General features: G+C 40.0%; 2 protein-coding genes across 6 annotated transcripts in view; one reads left to right on the top strand and one right to left on the bottom strand.

Annotated features, from left to right (window-relative positions):
- Window positions 1-1,098: 1,098 nt before the first annotated feature.
- LOC122667574 (F-box/LRR-repeat protein 2-like) lies at window positions 1,099-14,004 on the bottom strand. The gene is made up of 2 exons (XM_043863905.1): window positions 13,997-14,004; window positions 1,099-3,074 (listed from the first exon to the last, which is right to left on the bottom strand). Exon 2 carries the CDS (start codon window positions 2,999-3,001, stop codon window positions 1,226-1,228), a length of 1,776 nt encoding a protein of 591 aa, XP_043719840.1. The 5' UTR covers window positions 3,002-3,074; window positions 13,997-14,004; the 3' UTR covers window positions 1,099-1,225.
- The window catches only part of LOC122667573 (adenylate kinase 5, chloroplastic), a 53,869-nt gene continuing 44,949 nt past the window's right edge, over window positions 6,572-15,491 (top strand). For 3 of the 5 annotated variants that reach the window (XR_006333813.1, XR_006333814.1, XR_006333816.1), the window contains exons 1-4: window positions 6,574-6,864; window positions 6,951-7,052; window positions 11,850-11,978; window positions 12,062-12,196. Coding sequence is in view for 1 of the 5 variants with exons in the window: in XM_043863904.1 (XP_043719839.1) it covers window positions 6,655-6,864; window positions 6,951-7,052; window positions 11,850-11,978; window positions 12,062-12,196 (576 nt within the window). In the remaining 4 variants the exon portion in view is untranslated. Of the gene's footprint in view, window positions 6,865-6,950; window positions 7,053-11,849; window positions 11,979-12,061; window positions 12,197-15,491 lie in introns of all 5 variants that reach the window. The other 2 variants (XM_043863904.1, XR_006333815.1) reach the window with 2 other exon arrangements.

A 15,491-nucleotide genomic window follows, 5' to 3' on the forward strand; every position in this document is an offset into this window, starting at 1 on the left:
TATGCCAACCAGTCCAGAACTACAGATTCCAGTCGATGAATATGGGCCACACTAAAGAGATCACCGACACTGAGGCTCAACATCCAATCCACTGGAATAGTTTGTCGTGGGATGAATCATGGATAGATAAGAAAAGAAATGATGTTTGGTTGTAATAGAAAAGAAAAGATGGAGAGATGGATCAGCGGGAGCTGAGGGCAACAAATCAGACACGAGAGAGTATTCGGCTCTCTTCCAACTGTGGCCGGAGCGGGAGGATCCAGCCCCGTTTTGTTACCCCCCCAAAGTGGAAGGTTTGCCAAAAATAATTAGATCGTCGTCAAATGCAATATGAAATATAGGCTCACAATTTCTATAAAGACACACATCATGCAATTGTCTCTGATGGAGAGCTAATGATAAGTGGGATGAGAGCACTCAACATATAATATGAATGGGTATGAGGATAGAGGATTGTCCTCTGCCACAAGCCTCTCTGCCTCTGGAGGATTGAAAGAACTCCGAGGGTGTAGCATTAAGAAGAACTGACAGTTGAGTAGTTTCAACACAGAACACCACATAATTGATCCAACGGGGGGGTTGAAACTAAACACAAGAGATTTTCGAAGAAAAATCCATTCCAACTGGTCATAGACCTTATTCATATCCAATTTAATAGACATGAGATCGGATTTTCCTCCCTATTTGCTGGTTTGTCTACCATGTGGAGTAGTGGACTTTCTTCACTTTAACAAATCAAGCTTGCAATGCTTTGGTAAATACAAAATTAACGTTATCATGTTCCAAAGAAGAAGGGAACAAGGAAGAAGTGGGTTACTCCATAAGCGAAGTGACTCTCAAATGAAGTAGAAACCTACCGAAGTTGAATAAGAAGGAAACTCTCAACCGTACTGACCAAATTGTTTATTTCTGGTCGAGCATTTTATGCTCATTGAATATCCTGCAATCCTGCTACTTTGCAGCTTATTGAATCACTGTTTTTCCGCAGTTTCGCACCAAAGAACAAAGAAATTTCAACCACGTTAAAGAGGAGAAAAAGAAAAGAATAAGATCGTCTGAATTTGGAAGTTTACCTATTACACAGTCAAATCTAAGAAAAATCAAGTATAAAACACTGGATATTTATACTTTCAAAATTCACAAATCAGGGAAGGGGAAACGTCTAGTCCCAATTTTATCAGGTGTCTCGGAAGAGACTGGGTAACATCGTCTCCACTAACTAGGGCTAACCGTCCAGAACCCAACACCCGTGCCTCAAGAAAAATTCCCTCTGCTTCTCAGTGGAAACAAACTCAGATGGTGGAATTAGCTTCCTCAGCGATGGCCTTGAGAACACCATCCAAGCTATGACATCAGAAGCAACATTGCAACACTTCTTCAAGCTAATCTCTTTCAGTCCTTTGGAATTCGCCACTACTTCTCTCACTCCTTTCGCAGTTACTCCGAGACACCCTTCTAAGTTCAAACACAGAAGCCGACGACAGCTCTGACTTATCATCCGTAGTCCCTCATTGTCGATTCCTGATTCTGAAGCATAAAGAACTTCCAATTTGGAAAACCCAAAATTCATCCCGAGGTTACTTAACCCGCCGCATCCATTTACTCTTAGCATGTTAATCTCGCAGCAGTTCATCCCAATGTGCCCAATTCCTTCTCCTGTAATACCCCAACAGTGGCTTATATCAAGTGATCTTAAGTTGGGACAGACCATTGCTATCCTCTGAAGGGTTTCGTCGCTTAGATACTTGTTCCAAGACAATTTCAAGTTTTGAAGTTGGAAGTTCTTCTTGAAGTCGGAAGGGCAATCTTCTTTGCCTATACCTGTTCTCTCCATTCTGATTTCCTCCAGATATGGACATGTTTTCGCCAACAAGAAGAAGGCTGAATTTGAAAGATTAGAGCAAGAGTTAAGGTTTATGAAGTTTAGATCATGAAGATACTGGGATAACTCCAACATGGACTGGTCGGTCAGGAAAGCTGCTCCTTCTATGTCTAAGTAGTTTAGAGAACAGTACTTGCACAACAGTGAAGAGATTCCGGCAAATGTGAATCCTCGGCAGTGGGATAATGCAAGCTTTAGCAATGGAAGATCAGCTTGGATGATTGAAGTAAGAAGATCGTCTGAAATGATCATTTGAGAGAAATCAAGAGTGCACAACGCTCTCGCACAAATGAGAGAGCTTTCGATTGTAAAAGAAGAAGACGATGAAGCAGAAGAAGGGATCTTGCTTCCATTTACTGATAGGGAAATCAAATGAGGATTGTGACGGATCGCCAAAGCGATGCCAATTTCGCTTATGAGGCTGCAATCACGAGCCGCAATTTCTCTCAGAAAATCACACTTGGATGAAAGAGAAAGAAGAGATCGATCCGAAATGAAATGATTTCCTGATACATCAATTCTGCAGAGTCTCTGAAGCTTCGAGGACAACATCGCAATCCCCACATCGGACACAGTACCTGGAAAAGAACCTGAGACTGCACAGTCATCCTCCGTGGAACCTATCTTAGTCAAAGAACCGGAATCCTGCTCTGGATAACTAATGTCAAGTTCCGTGAGTGACGGGAACGAATCAGCGATTGCAATCAAATCACTGTCCTGCAAGAAACACAGTCTAGAACAGATCAAAATCCTCAAAGTCTTCACCTTGGCTCCCAATTCCATCATGCCTTGCACGGGAAGACGCCTCTGCTTCGAGAGATTGAGGACTTCGAGGTTCAATCCAGAGCGCCCGATCTCCCGGAGAAGCATATCCGCATCGCCATGAAATTCGACGAAATCTATACGCTTGAGCTGCTGAAATCTTCGAATAAGACCAGAAATACCTCCGTGGAGTAGAACTGTAGGATCAGATACGGTTAAACTGGATCGAAGTCGATTGGAGATCGAATGAAACCGTTTGCATACTAACGATGGGGCTTCCAAGTATCGATTATGTCCCAAGCGAACGAACACCGATTCCCAGCACTCTTCCGGCAAATATTCCCATTGATCCGCCATTACAGGATGCAGAGCAAGACAGTGAGAGAGTTGCAGCGAACTAGAGTTAGGGTTTCTCCTCTTGAGAGAGAGACTTAAGGTTCCGTCTGGTTGCGAAGGAAAGAAAGGTAGTTCCTTTTATTTGTCCCTTTACTTTCAATCAGAGCCAAAGGGGTTGTTGGTGAATGGTGGTTATTTCGGGAAAGGGTTTAAAAGTTTAAACATTAATAGAGGGATTAAGGTTGAGAAATTCTGTTTTGAGATTTTCAAAAATAAATGAGCGGGCTTTTTCTCCAAATTACCAACGATACCATTCAGCTCTATGTGATTTGTGGAATTGGAGGGGATAATGATTCTTGATTTGTGAACAACCGTTTAGTTGATTAATTAATGGCTTACCCGTTGAAGTGCATGGCCCTAAGATGTCATGAGTTCGATTCTCTTAATCATATTAGGGCACCCTTTTCCTCTATCCCCCTCCGTGGTAGTTGTAAGATGGTTGGCTTCTCTTAGCCTTTCATCTTAGCCTTCTCTCTTAGCCAACTACCTTGTAGTTGGTCTATGGACCTTTGATTAGGACAGTCCAAAAAAAACCCAGCTCTCTCGTCATCCTAGATGGATGCGTTCATACAAGCAAGAGTCATGCCCCATTTGGCTATAGAGACTGGGCTTCCATGTTCCAAACCGGTCCTTCATACTAACGTAGTACTCTGTATTCTAATCCTGGTTTTTACACTTGATTTTTTAAGTTTCCCATTTGGCTATGGAGACCGGGCTTCCATTTTCCAAACCGGTCCTTCATACTAACGTAGTACTCTGTATTCTAATCCTGGTTTTTACGATTGATTTTTTTTTTTAAGTTCTCAAATTGGGAATTTAGGTTTGTATACGAAAAGTGTAAGAATGTCTCACAACATGAATGTGACTCCTGTATAGCCAAACATGCACCTTTTTCTGTATGTTTAGATGATAGTGGAATGTCGAGTTCATAATAGCGCATATCACTGGTGCTCCATAGAGATTTCTTTATATTACCCTCCTTTCTTAAAATGGTCGTGGACAAGTAGCTGCAAAAGCTTTTAACAATTAAGAATTTGAGATTGATTTGTATAAATGAGAACACACATATACGAGTTAATTAATTTTTGGAGAAAGTTTTGGCACGGTCCTTACTTTTGAACCTTGCTCCTCACTTGCAGTTTTCCTGTTTTGTTTACACTTCAACATGTCCATTGAAGTGGATGCTTCCTTATGTTGCAAAACAACTAAGCTGAATTGATCAACTTTGTTCTGGGACTTTTTTGTTCTAAAAAATCTGAGATCGGGTAAGACCATATTCATCAAATTAGCAAATATTTTGGCAAATTTTTAGATTGTGACTGAATTAGTTTGAAAATTAGAAAAAAATTTATGTTTTTTAAAGATCTTGCAAATAACTCAAGGAACAAAATTTTCACCTTGAAACATTAAGACTCCAACAGCGAAAAGTATTTGTGAATAATTGCAGATAATTTGGTCTAATTTTTTTGAAATATCTAAAGATTCAAGATTCTTAGTTGAACGAGACTAGGAAAAATCTCTAAATCAGCTACCATGTGGTAACTCAAGTGGTGCTTAAATTTTGTAGATCTTGAAGATGACTATTAGGGAAATATCTAGCCTTTAAAACTTGGACCCATAAACTAACAGGTTTCTTAACAACCGCCATGCAAACTTGGTGAGCAAAGCTTTATAATGAAACATGTCATCTCTAAAACCCAACCCTCCCAAAATCGAGCATTAATAGAATCCAATTGGTTACAGGCGAACTTGGAATTCAAAATGTGACATCCAAAATGTTAGGATCGAATTCAGCACAGATTGAATCAAATAGACATACCAGTCTAGGACAAGAGAGGAGCTTTCCACAAACCTAATTTAGGTGGAGCTCTCTACTAAGAACCAAGTTCCAGATTGCCCTCTTACCTTTCTTGGGAGCAATAAGAGTGCCAAATAGAAAGCACCATCACCCTCGAAGATAGTTTAATCGGGCGGGTCGGGGTGCTTAGCATCTTTCCTGGATCGTAACCTGATACATACCATTTCTTATGATTAATTTGACCAATCCCATTGAGTGATATTTGTGGGTCTTCGATCCTAATCTAGGCGGTGACTCCCGATTTTATTCCTTCTCTCACGAAGGGAAGATTCATTTTCTTTTGAGAAATATCCTTTGTTCTTATAATGTGAAGACCATGGTTTGAGAAATCGGAGGCGGATCAGGAAGCTCTCTATAATAAAGTGGTTGGTTGTGGGGGTTTCCTTCCCATCCCTCCATTTTACTTTGATGTGGCCTTTGGAGGGGGTAGAAGAAAATATTGAGAAGGATTCTATTCCATGTGGGGCCAATTTGGAGTCGGATGAAAGAAAATCATTCCTTCATATTTTGGCATGACCTCCTATGGTTTTCTCAGTGAAGACAAATTGAAAATTGAGGGAGGAGCTTCATTGAGACAAAAGGAGGAGCTTCATTGAAAACACTTAAGTCTCTACTTGGCGTAGGAAGAAGAGTCACTCATATTTAGTTTGCCTCTTATTTTCTTCATTATCCTGATTGAAAAATTGGATGTCCTTCGGAAGATCACAGTGTGAGCTTGTTATTACTCCTTTTTTTCGGGAACGATCTAGTTTTGATTCTCCAATAATCCTTGGGTTGATATTTTTGTTCCATCGCTTTTCTTTTTGTTCGCAAGGAGCCTAGTGTCACTTGGTGGCATCTTTGCCTCATAACATTTTTTCTTTTTGTTCATCTGGAGCCTAGTGTCAATTGGTGGCATCTTTGCTTTGTAACATAATTTTTCCTTTTCCTTTGAGTGTTAATATATTTATTTATATACAAAAATAATTGGAAATTCTATGTAAGACTAATTCTTTATTGAAAAAATGGTGACATTCTTTGCCCCTAAGCGCATCTAGGCATAGGCTACACCCAGACACATGGGGTGGGGTTTGGGTCATTTAGGGTGGCGGGCTGGTCATTTCACCCACCTCTCATGTGTCTAGGCGCACCCTGTGCTCCCCGTGTAGAGAACTTTATCTCTTGAAAAAAATGGAAAATGAGAACAGATGGAAAAAATGTCAAAACATGATAGGAAATGATAGTACGTTGAATTTGAGTCTAGAATTGGATATATGATAAGTTAAATTTTTTTTTTTCTAAACATCCAGTGGACCGAGTTTCCCTCCACCCACGGTTAATAGGATCTCATTCACCGAGGTATGAGAGAGGATAGAAATGACTAATGGAAGAATATTTTGAAACATACTAAAACCCTAAGAGGGGTTTGTGAACCCTGGGATGGTGGGTTAACCATCCTCTATGGGTGAAGGAAAACTTTGTCGAAAAATTGTCTTGAAAATTGAAATTACCATATCACCTTTCACTCTATGAGCGTGGTAGCCACATTCTTGTAGCTTTCACAGGGACCCGCAGTCCAGGGGTAAATCTTAACTCTTTTTTTTATTTCCGGAAGATTTAGATTTTACGTGGCAGGGCATTTGGGTAGAACCCATGGTGGCCGTTTATCAGTTATCGTTCTCCGGCTCCGCCGCGCTCCTTGCGTGACATATAATATGTGACCTCATAGTTGGCTTTAGTTTTACTGAATTTCCTGCTCTCACGTAGCTCAGCAGCAATGGCGCTTTGTTCAGTCACTCTAATTTTGTACAACAACAGCACTTCCACTCCATCTTTCGCAACCCTCTCAACGTCCCATCACCATCGCTCCTCTTTCTCCTCGTTTCCCTCTCTCTCCCTTAAGTCCCTTTCGATTCCTCTTTCCTTTCATCTCCCATCGTCGGGATTCTCTTCCACTACTCATCTGAGGAGAAGTCATACACTTAAGGTTCTGAAATTTTCTTCTGGAGTATAAAGAATTTTGCAATATGGATCGTTAGAACTTTAAAGTGCTTATTGCTGGTTTTCTCGCAGGGATTGAGGGCAAAATGTTCGCTTCGCCAACCGCTGAAGGTGATGATATCGGGGGCACCAGCTTCGGGTAAAGGAAGTCAATGTGAGCTGATTGTTCAGAAGGTCTCTTCCTCCTCTTCATTCAATTAATATGTCCTTAAGATTTCGTGTCTGCATATCTTTTCTCCCAATGATATATACTGTGTTTCTCTGTTTGAATCCATACATGGCTTTCTTAGTTAATTATAGTTTAAAGTTTGAGGAGCATTTGAACTTCTTGAATGTTTTATTCCAAGCTCTCAAAATTGCAGCTGCTTTCTGCTCTAAATTTTCTGTATCTTGTCGAACACCAGTGCAGTTGTCACTACTACTACTCTCTTGTTTTTGTATAACCTGTCTTGTTCAAGTCCAAATTGGCTGATCAAGAAACTAATGCGATTCTGGTGATTTGGTTGGTCTTCATGGCGCAATAAAGATAAGTTTCTGGAGCCTAAAATATTCTGTTATTGTTCTATAGTCTTCATCTATTTGTATCATTTTATCCGTTCCCAGTCACCTTACAACAATTAGGCATAGGCTGAGACAGATTGTTAATCAAGTTAGTACAAGATACTCTGACATTATCACCCATTTGTTTAACTGTTTGTATGAGCCTACAATGTTTGCTGTCAATGGGAATCCCCAACCTGACCACCCCATGTGGATGGAATTACCAAATTAGGTTCAAGGTCAAAATAGGAACATAACATATCAGAAAGGAACTTTCTAAAACCTTCAAGAAATGCTTAGGCACTGCTTATTGGAATCCATGATACCTGTTAGATTGGGAAAAGTTTGGGGATCAGTTTGATTGGGGGATCATGTCAAACTGATCCTTCATGAGTCATGAGCCCTCCTGAGTCCCTGGGATTGGAAATAGTGCAACCATTAAAGTTCAACCAGCAGTGCTATGACTTCATTAAAGCTGGATAAGTCACTAGCTTGGAAGCTTTCCAGTTTTACCAAATATTGGAAATCAGAAGCTTCAATACTAGTTCAAACCGGAGACACCTTAGGATCTTAGCCTAATACCAAGAATGGTTTGATGAGCGTACTTTGCTTTATCTTGAAATATTCTTGTCCCTATATTTCAAAATACTCCAACTAAGAGCAAAAGGAGAAGCTTCATAAGATATTATATTTGGTGCCTAATGCTTGTGTACTGCCATTAACCATGAGGTTAGAAAAAGGTGCCAGAAGATATCCATGAAATACGAGACGGAGAAAAGTAACTCCTTATTTTCAATCAGCTTACATAAATTCAGAAGGGGTCACACGAGCATATCCACCTCTTTGTTGCACAAGAAAATTGTTAGGGTTAACCTTTTCTGGTCCCACTGGAGTGACAGATTTGGTGGTAGCACAAATCAAAGCCCTTTATTTTCTGCCTCAATGAATTCACTTCCCTCGCATTTGAAAAATTGGTGATAGATGGGGAATATTCTTTGGTCATTGGTTCTTTATTATTCCTGATGGGCACTTGGAGACACCTTCTCAAAACTCATGAGGGCTAGATATCTTTTTGCCTCATTATTGTACTTGTTCCAGTGGAGACCTGAACAGTGGATTCATTGGCAGATGAGCTTGCAAAAAGCAGAGTGGGTAGGGGGGCAATCTATATTGGGGCTTAATGTATGGTTGGCCAGCTCCTTTTTTTTAAAGGTAGGAATCTTTTATTAATGTATAACAAAAGAAAGCCTGTAAACTCAGAATGCTATATAATGCCCTGGTTCAAATGGAACCCTCTACACCAAAGCCCCCCCCCCCCCCCCCACTCCAAAAGAAAAACCAACAACCTTGCATGCTCTGACTATTTATTTACAAAAGCTTCCCATTTATCCCATGTACTAAAAGTGTTAACCCCCTGAACTCTGGAACTAACGAGCACCAAGCCACTACTAATCTCTTGGATTTCACTGGCAATCTAGCTGCTCACTCCTTCGTTTGAAAGATACACACATTTCTTTCTTTATAAAATACTCCCGCCGATTCCAAAAGGAACCAGCCTCCAAAATATTTCCATTCTACCCTCTTTAGGGCCCCCTTCCCACTCCAGCAATATTGCTGGCAAGATATTGCCAGCTTTTCCTTCCCTTATTTCTTTTGGTCATATTGCTGCAATTAGTGGTTAGTTTGTTTTTTTATTTGCATTTAATAAAATCTATTTTTTGTAGAAAACAAGAAATTTTAGTCTTAAAAAAAATATACATCCTTTAACAGCTACAATGAAGAAGATTCGAGGTCCAGAAGAGGAAAGAAACACCCTTATAGATACAAGTGTACAAATATCTGATCCAATCAGAGAATCTTCGAAGGGAAAACAAGAGGAGAACCAACACGACGTTCAGAAACAGAAACATGCCCATAAACCACCATCTCTGCACCTGCTACCCCAGCCCTCCTCATTGAATGAAAGACAGTTAAACCTGATCATGAACCCTCAGATCATCCAAAAAACCTCAAAACTGCTACTTATGCTACCCCTGTCAGCTACAGAAATTAACTCCTGCATAAAAGCTTCAAACCCCGTTAGGTTATAATGAGATTGCAGAACCCATGTAGTAAAATAGGGAAAATTTTTATCACTCTCCTATACTTACACTATATTTACTCAAACTCCCCTACTCAAAAGTTTCTTTTCTGATTCTCCCAGAAAAGCAAACTTTCACCTCTCTTTCGTCCTCGCTAATTCTAAATTCCAAAATTATCCCTGCTCCCCTACCCTCCCCTCCCTTCCACAGCTCCTCCAGTGGCACCCCACTCCTGCAGCCTCTCTCCGGCATCTCCCCCTCACCCTCTGCCCTGCCACCACCTCTCACCCCGCCTTCCCCTCTATGGTGAGAGACCCCCTCTCCAACTCCTGCCCCTACCCTCGCCTCACCCCCCACCCCCTCTCAGAAATCTTGTTCAAATTGGATATCCACCTGGAATTCCCTTTCGTTTCTAGTTTTCGGTAGCTTGACCTGTTATGGCTTTATCTCTTAGAAGTAGTAGACTAGTACTTTGGTTTCAAATATTGACTTTGATGAAAGAAACCATTGGTGTGGGTCATTTCCTATATCAGTAATACAGCATTTAGCAGCCTTTAGTGGCCACACAACATGTTTGTCTTTAGCAGCCCCATCCATTGGGAGAGAAACGTGTGTCACCTGCAATAGCGACCAATTACTACATCGCATATTGCTCTGGCCATCATGGTGTTTTTATTAATGGTTCTTTTCTGCATTTCTAGGTGCATCCCAGATTGTAAACTGTGGCCTCGTCAATGAGATTATCACTTCAAGACTTTTTGTCTTTGATATTCCATAAGCATCTATTCTATGTATTGTTACACAAAAGTGAAAAGCCCAAAGGACAAACGCCACATTACCATATCGATTTTGGTCATGACTCATGATAAGACTGAACAGAACCAGGCCCATAGCAGCATATTCAAATCTGTAGAGCATAGATCCCCCGACCATAATTACTGGATACAGAGATACACTATATTCTGTCTTTGGTATTTATATACTTCTCTCTCTCTCTCTCTCTCTCTCTCAAATACTGTCATATTCTTTGTTGAGATGGGGTGGGGTGGGACTGTGGGAGTAATACAGAGGCAGTGGGGAGGGGGTGGGGCTGGAGTTGTAGAGGGGGTGGCTCTCCGTAGAGGGGAAGGCAGGGGTGAGAGGTGGTGGCAGCACAGAGGTGGGGGGAGATGCTGGAGAGAGGCTGCGGGAGTGGGGCGCCACCAGGGGGCTGTGGGAGTGGAGGAGGGGTAATTCAGGGATCTAGAATTAGCAGGGGAGAAAGAAAGGTGAAAGTTGCTGTTCTGGGGGGGACTCAAAAAAGAAACTTTGAGTAATATTGGGGAGTGATAGAAATTTTCTGAATAAAATATTGAGTTGCATCCTCCCTCTAAAAAAAAAAAGAAAGAAAGAAAAGAAAACAGTTAAATATGTGATCTTTAATTGCAGGTTTTGAGAGAAAGCCACCTTGCTGGGACTGAAGTCCGAGTCCCCCCACTTTTGGTATAAAGGAAGTGCTCAAAAATCTCATTAAACAAGCAAACAGAGAAGGTGCCTTTAGACAACCAGTTCGAAAGCTTTTTGTGGGGGTGTTGGTTAGGTGAACTTTTTCATCAATCATCTTCAGGAGTATAGTACAAAGCCCTGTTTCATTCTCCCATAGATTAGAGATAGACCGCTCCAGGTAACCTTCCCCAAGGGATCACAAAATGACTATTGACTAGTGCATGTCTTATCTGGTGGTTCTACTCTATAGAGATGGGAACTTATCATAAAAAATGTAGCCTCCATACTGTGCGCCATTTGAAAACCTTAATGTAGATCCAAAACCTTCTCTAGACTTTATGTGTTTGCTCTTGTTTTGTTCTCATGAGGACTTCATTCTTCTTCTATAATGCAAATTATATTTTTCTTTCTTTCTGTACATAACACATTCTCTTAATATGAGATCTCTTGCATGAAGAATTGATGATTTGTGCCATGACCAGCTATATAACACATGGATGTATACAGAATTGATTGTATAGATAACTGACTTCGATCATCAGTAAATAGAATTAGAAAACTCTTGATCATACAAGATAGGTAGCGAACAATCTCCAATATGTTCTTTGCAGTGAATCGGTTTTCTTTTTGGGTATTCACTGTTGTTTCCATGCTGATGTCATGCTTGTTTTCATTTATTTAATACATTAGCAGAGCCATCATTTTCCCCCTTATTCAATCAAATATTTTGTACTGTCACTATACGACCATTCTTCCTTGGTTGTTCAGTATGGATTGGTGCACATTGTACATTACCAAAGCCATAATTTCTTATTCGATCAAATCTTTTTTACTGTCATTATATAAACCTTCCTTGGTTGTGCAGTTTGGATTGGTGCACATTTCAACTGGAGATCTTCTTCGAGCTCAAGTATCATCTGGCACGGAGATTGGAAACAAAGCAAAAGAATATATGGAGAGTGGACGTTTGGTTCCCGATGAAATTGTCACAGCTGTATTACATACTTTTGATACTTTGAGAATTACAGTTTGTTTTTATTTTATGGGAAATAACTAAAATAACTATTTGTTTCATAGATGGTGAGATCTCGATTATCACATGAAGATGCACAAGAAAAAGGGTGGCTTCTTGATGGGTACCCACGAAGTTCCACCCAGGCACAAAGTCTGGAGCAAATGAAGATTAGACCAGACATATACATTGTTTTAGATGTATGAAATTGCTCTCATATTGATACTCTTTGTTGTTAATTGTGCAATAATCGATCCGAAATAATACCAAAGATATTGCTTAGAGAACAACAACAACAACAACAACTCAGCCTTATACCAAAGATATTGCTTAGAGAACATTAAATTTAATTGTGTAAATGTGATAAGTTTCTCTATGTGGTGTTGTTGTGTCAAGTTTTCTAATTACAGCCTATCATGTAATGATTTGGACTATTGAAGATCCTTTTGAAATGGAAACTGAACATCAGGTTTCATCATCTCACTAAGAGGAGTTTGTATTTAGCATGGAAATCATATTGAAGAAATAATGATAATAATGGCTTGTGTAGAGCAATGAGCCCTCCACGATTTATTTATAATAGTAAATCCATAAGAAACCAATTACAATTAGAACTCTAACTCTAACTAGCTGACTAGGCAACATAGTAGAGCTAGGAATAGGAATAAACAACTAAATAGAAAAAACAACCCCATGGGTCGACCATATATCATGGGCCGACCCATGTCACACGGAAAGCCCATATTCCAACACTCCCCCTCAAGTTGGTGCATAAATATTTGTTATGCCCAACTTGCACACTAGAGGTTGAAAAACTTTTCCACTTAATCCTTTTGTGAACACATCAGCCAACTGGTCTCCAGATTGCACATCAGGAACGCAAATAGTCCTATTATCGAGATTCTCCTTGATTAAATGATGGTCAATTTCAATATGTTTCGTCCTATCATGCTGCACTGGATTATGGGCAATACTTATTGCTGATTTGCTGTCGCAGTAGAGTCGTAGAGGTAGAGTAATAGGAATGCTCAAATCTTGTAACAAGGTTTTGAGCCACAATAGTTCACAAATACCAAGAGCCATAGCTCTAAATTCAACCTCTGCATTTGAACGGGCCGCCACTGTTTGCTTCTTGCTGCGCCATGTAACATAATTTCCACCCACAAATGTACAGTAACCTGTGGTGGATTTTCGATCAGGGGAACCAGCCCAGTTTGAATCAGTGTAAGCCTCAATCTGTAGATGATCATGACGGGATAATAACACACCTTTACCAGGTGCTGACTTCAAGTATCGTAAAATCCTGAGTACTGCTTCCATATGATTAGACCGAGGATCATGTATAAATTGATTGATAAGACTCACAGCATAGGCAATGTCAGGCCGAGTGTGAGATAAATAAATGAGTCGCCCGACTAACCTCTGATATCTCCCTTTGTCTACTGGTTCACCATCAATGTCTCGGAAACGTGCATTTGCCTCAATAGGCATATCAACAGGAGAACAGCCTAACATGCCAGTTTCAGACAGAAGATCTAGAGTATACTTGCGTTGAGATAAGAATAGCCCTTGAGAAGAATGAGCCACTTCAATCCCTAGAAAGTAGCGAAGTATGCCTAGATCCTTGATCTCAAATTCCTTGGCCAAATATGTCTTCAACTTGGAAATTTCAGCAGGGTTATTTCCAGTTACAACTATATCATCAACGTATACTATGAGGAGAGTTATAATGCTGTTTGATTTCTTGATGAATAAGGTGTGGTCCGCGTTGCTTTGTTTATAACCAAATGTCAACATTGCCGTCTGAAAGCGACCAAACCATGCACGTGGTGATTGTTTTAGGCCATATAAAGCACGCTTAAGTTTACAAACTTTGCCGTGAGTTGCAGCAGATGAGAACCCAGGAGGAACATCCATATATAGTTCTTCCTCTAATTCACCATGGAGGAAGGCATTTTTAACATCAAGTTGCTGTAGACTCCATCCTAAATTCACAGCACAAGAGAGAATTACCCTGATAGTATTCATTTTGGCAACAGGTGCAAAAGTTTCCAAATAATCTATCCCATATGTCGAGTAAATCCGCGAGCAACCAGCCTTGCTTTAAAAGCGGTCAGCGTTCCATCAGCTTTCTGTTTAATTACAAATACCTACTTGCAGCCAACAGTCTTCTTCTGTGGTGGAAGTGTGACAATATCCCATGTACCACTCTTCTTAAGAGCTTGCATTTCTTCGACCATGGCTTCTTTCCACCTAGTATCTGCAAATGCCTCCTGCCAAGTTTGTGGTATAGAAACAGAGGATAAAGAGGAAACAAAAGCATGAAATGAGGTGGATAAAGACTCATACGAAATAACCTGTGAAATTGGATGTTGCGTACAAGACCTTTTTCCCTTCCTAAGAGCAATGGGTAGTTCAAGTGATGGATCAGAAATAATTGGAGAAGGATCTAAAGGATCAGAAATATTACCAGAGGAAGTGTCATTCAGTCCTGGTTCAGAGGAGAACTCTTGGTGTGGTAATTCTGCAGTGGTGGGCTGTCTGTGCCCTTTTTTCTTTCTATAATACTGCTGATTAAAGTCTTTCTCTGGCTGTACCTGCTGCTCCCCCTGGACATCATCATCTAAAGGTACATGGTAACCATCAATGGGTTCATCTAGAGGTGGAATAGTAACTGGCACATCTTCTAGAGCATGGATGAAAATCTCGCGAAATTTCGGCGATATATCGCCAAATTACGTATATCTCGACATATCCGAGATACGAAACCAATCCGAAACAAAAAAATACAATATTTCGTCGATATATCGTGAGATATCGACGAAATATCGTGGACCTCACGATATATCGCGAGATATTGAAAAAGTGACAAATAGTGTCACGTGAGGGGCCATTTAATACCATATTTCGCAGCTCTTGGTCGATATTTCGATCGAGAGTTGCTGAAACTCTATTTTTCTCTCTTCTTCCTCATTTTTTGCTCTTCTTCCTCCCTTCCAAGCATCATCCAAGCATTGTTGAAGCTCCTTGTCGCCGGGAAGACGTCGGAGGGTCATCTAAGCTCATCATCCAAGCCTATTTTCATTATTTAAGGTAAATTCTATTTCTCTAAAACTATTTTTTTTAAAAATACTTTGTACAAATGTTGTTAGATGTTGATGATATTAATATATGTTAGACACCGGAGGCCGATCTACAGCCTCACGATGTCGAAATTTTTTTCCCATATGTATTTTTTTTTTAATTTTCTGGTTTTAAAAATTCATTTTCCTACAACTAAAATAGGAAATAATTAGGGGTAATATGACTTAGATGGTAATGAATTAAATATATGTTAGACACCAATGGCCGATCTACGGCTTCACAGTGTCGGATTTATTTTTCTGCTCTTAAATAATTATTTTAATTTTTGAAAATTAAGAAAAATATATAAAAAATTAAAAAAACAGAAATAAATAAGGAAAAATATGAGTTTTAAGTTGAAAAAATAATGAA

The sequence above is a fragment of the Telopea speciosissima genome, chromosome 7, assembly GCF_018873765.1.
Source record: "Telopea speciosissima isolate NSW1024214 ecotype Mountain lineage chromosome 7, Tspe_v1, whole genome shotgun sequence".
Classification (NCBI taxonomy): domain Eukaryota; kingdom Viridiplantae; phylum Streptophyta; class Magnoliopsida; order Proteales; family Proteaceae; genus Telopea; species Telopea speciosissima.

Bases quoted from the DNA above. Each gene is read 5' to 3' on its own strand.
- LOC122667574 (XM_043863905.1), bottom strand. From the start codon at position 3,001: ATGGCGGATCAATGGGAATATTTGCCGGAAGAGTGCTGGGAATCGGTG.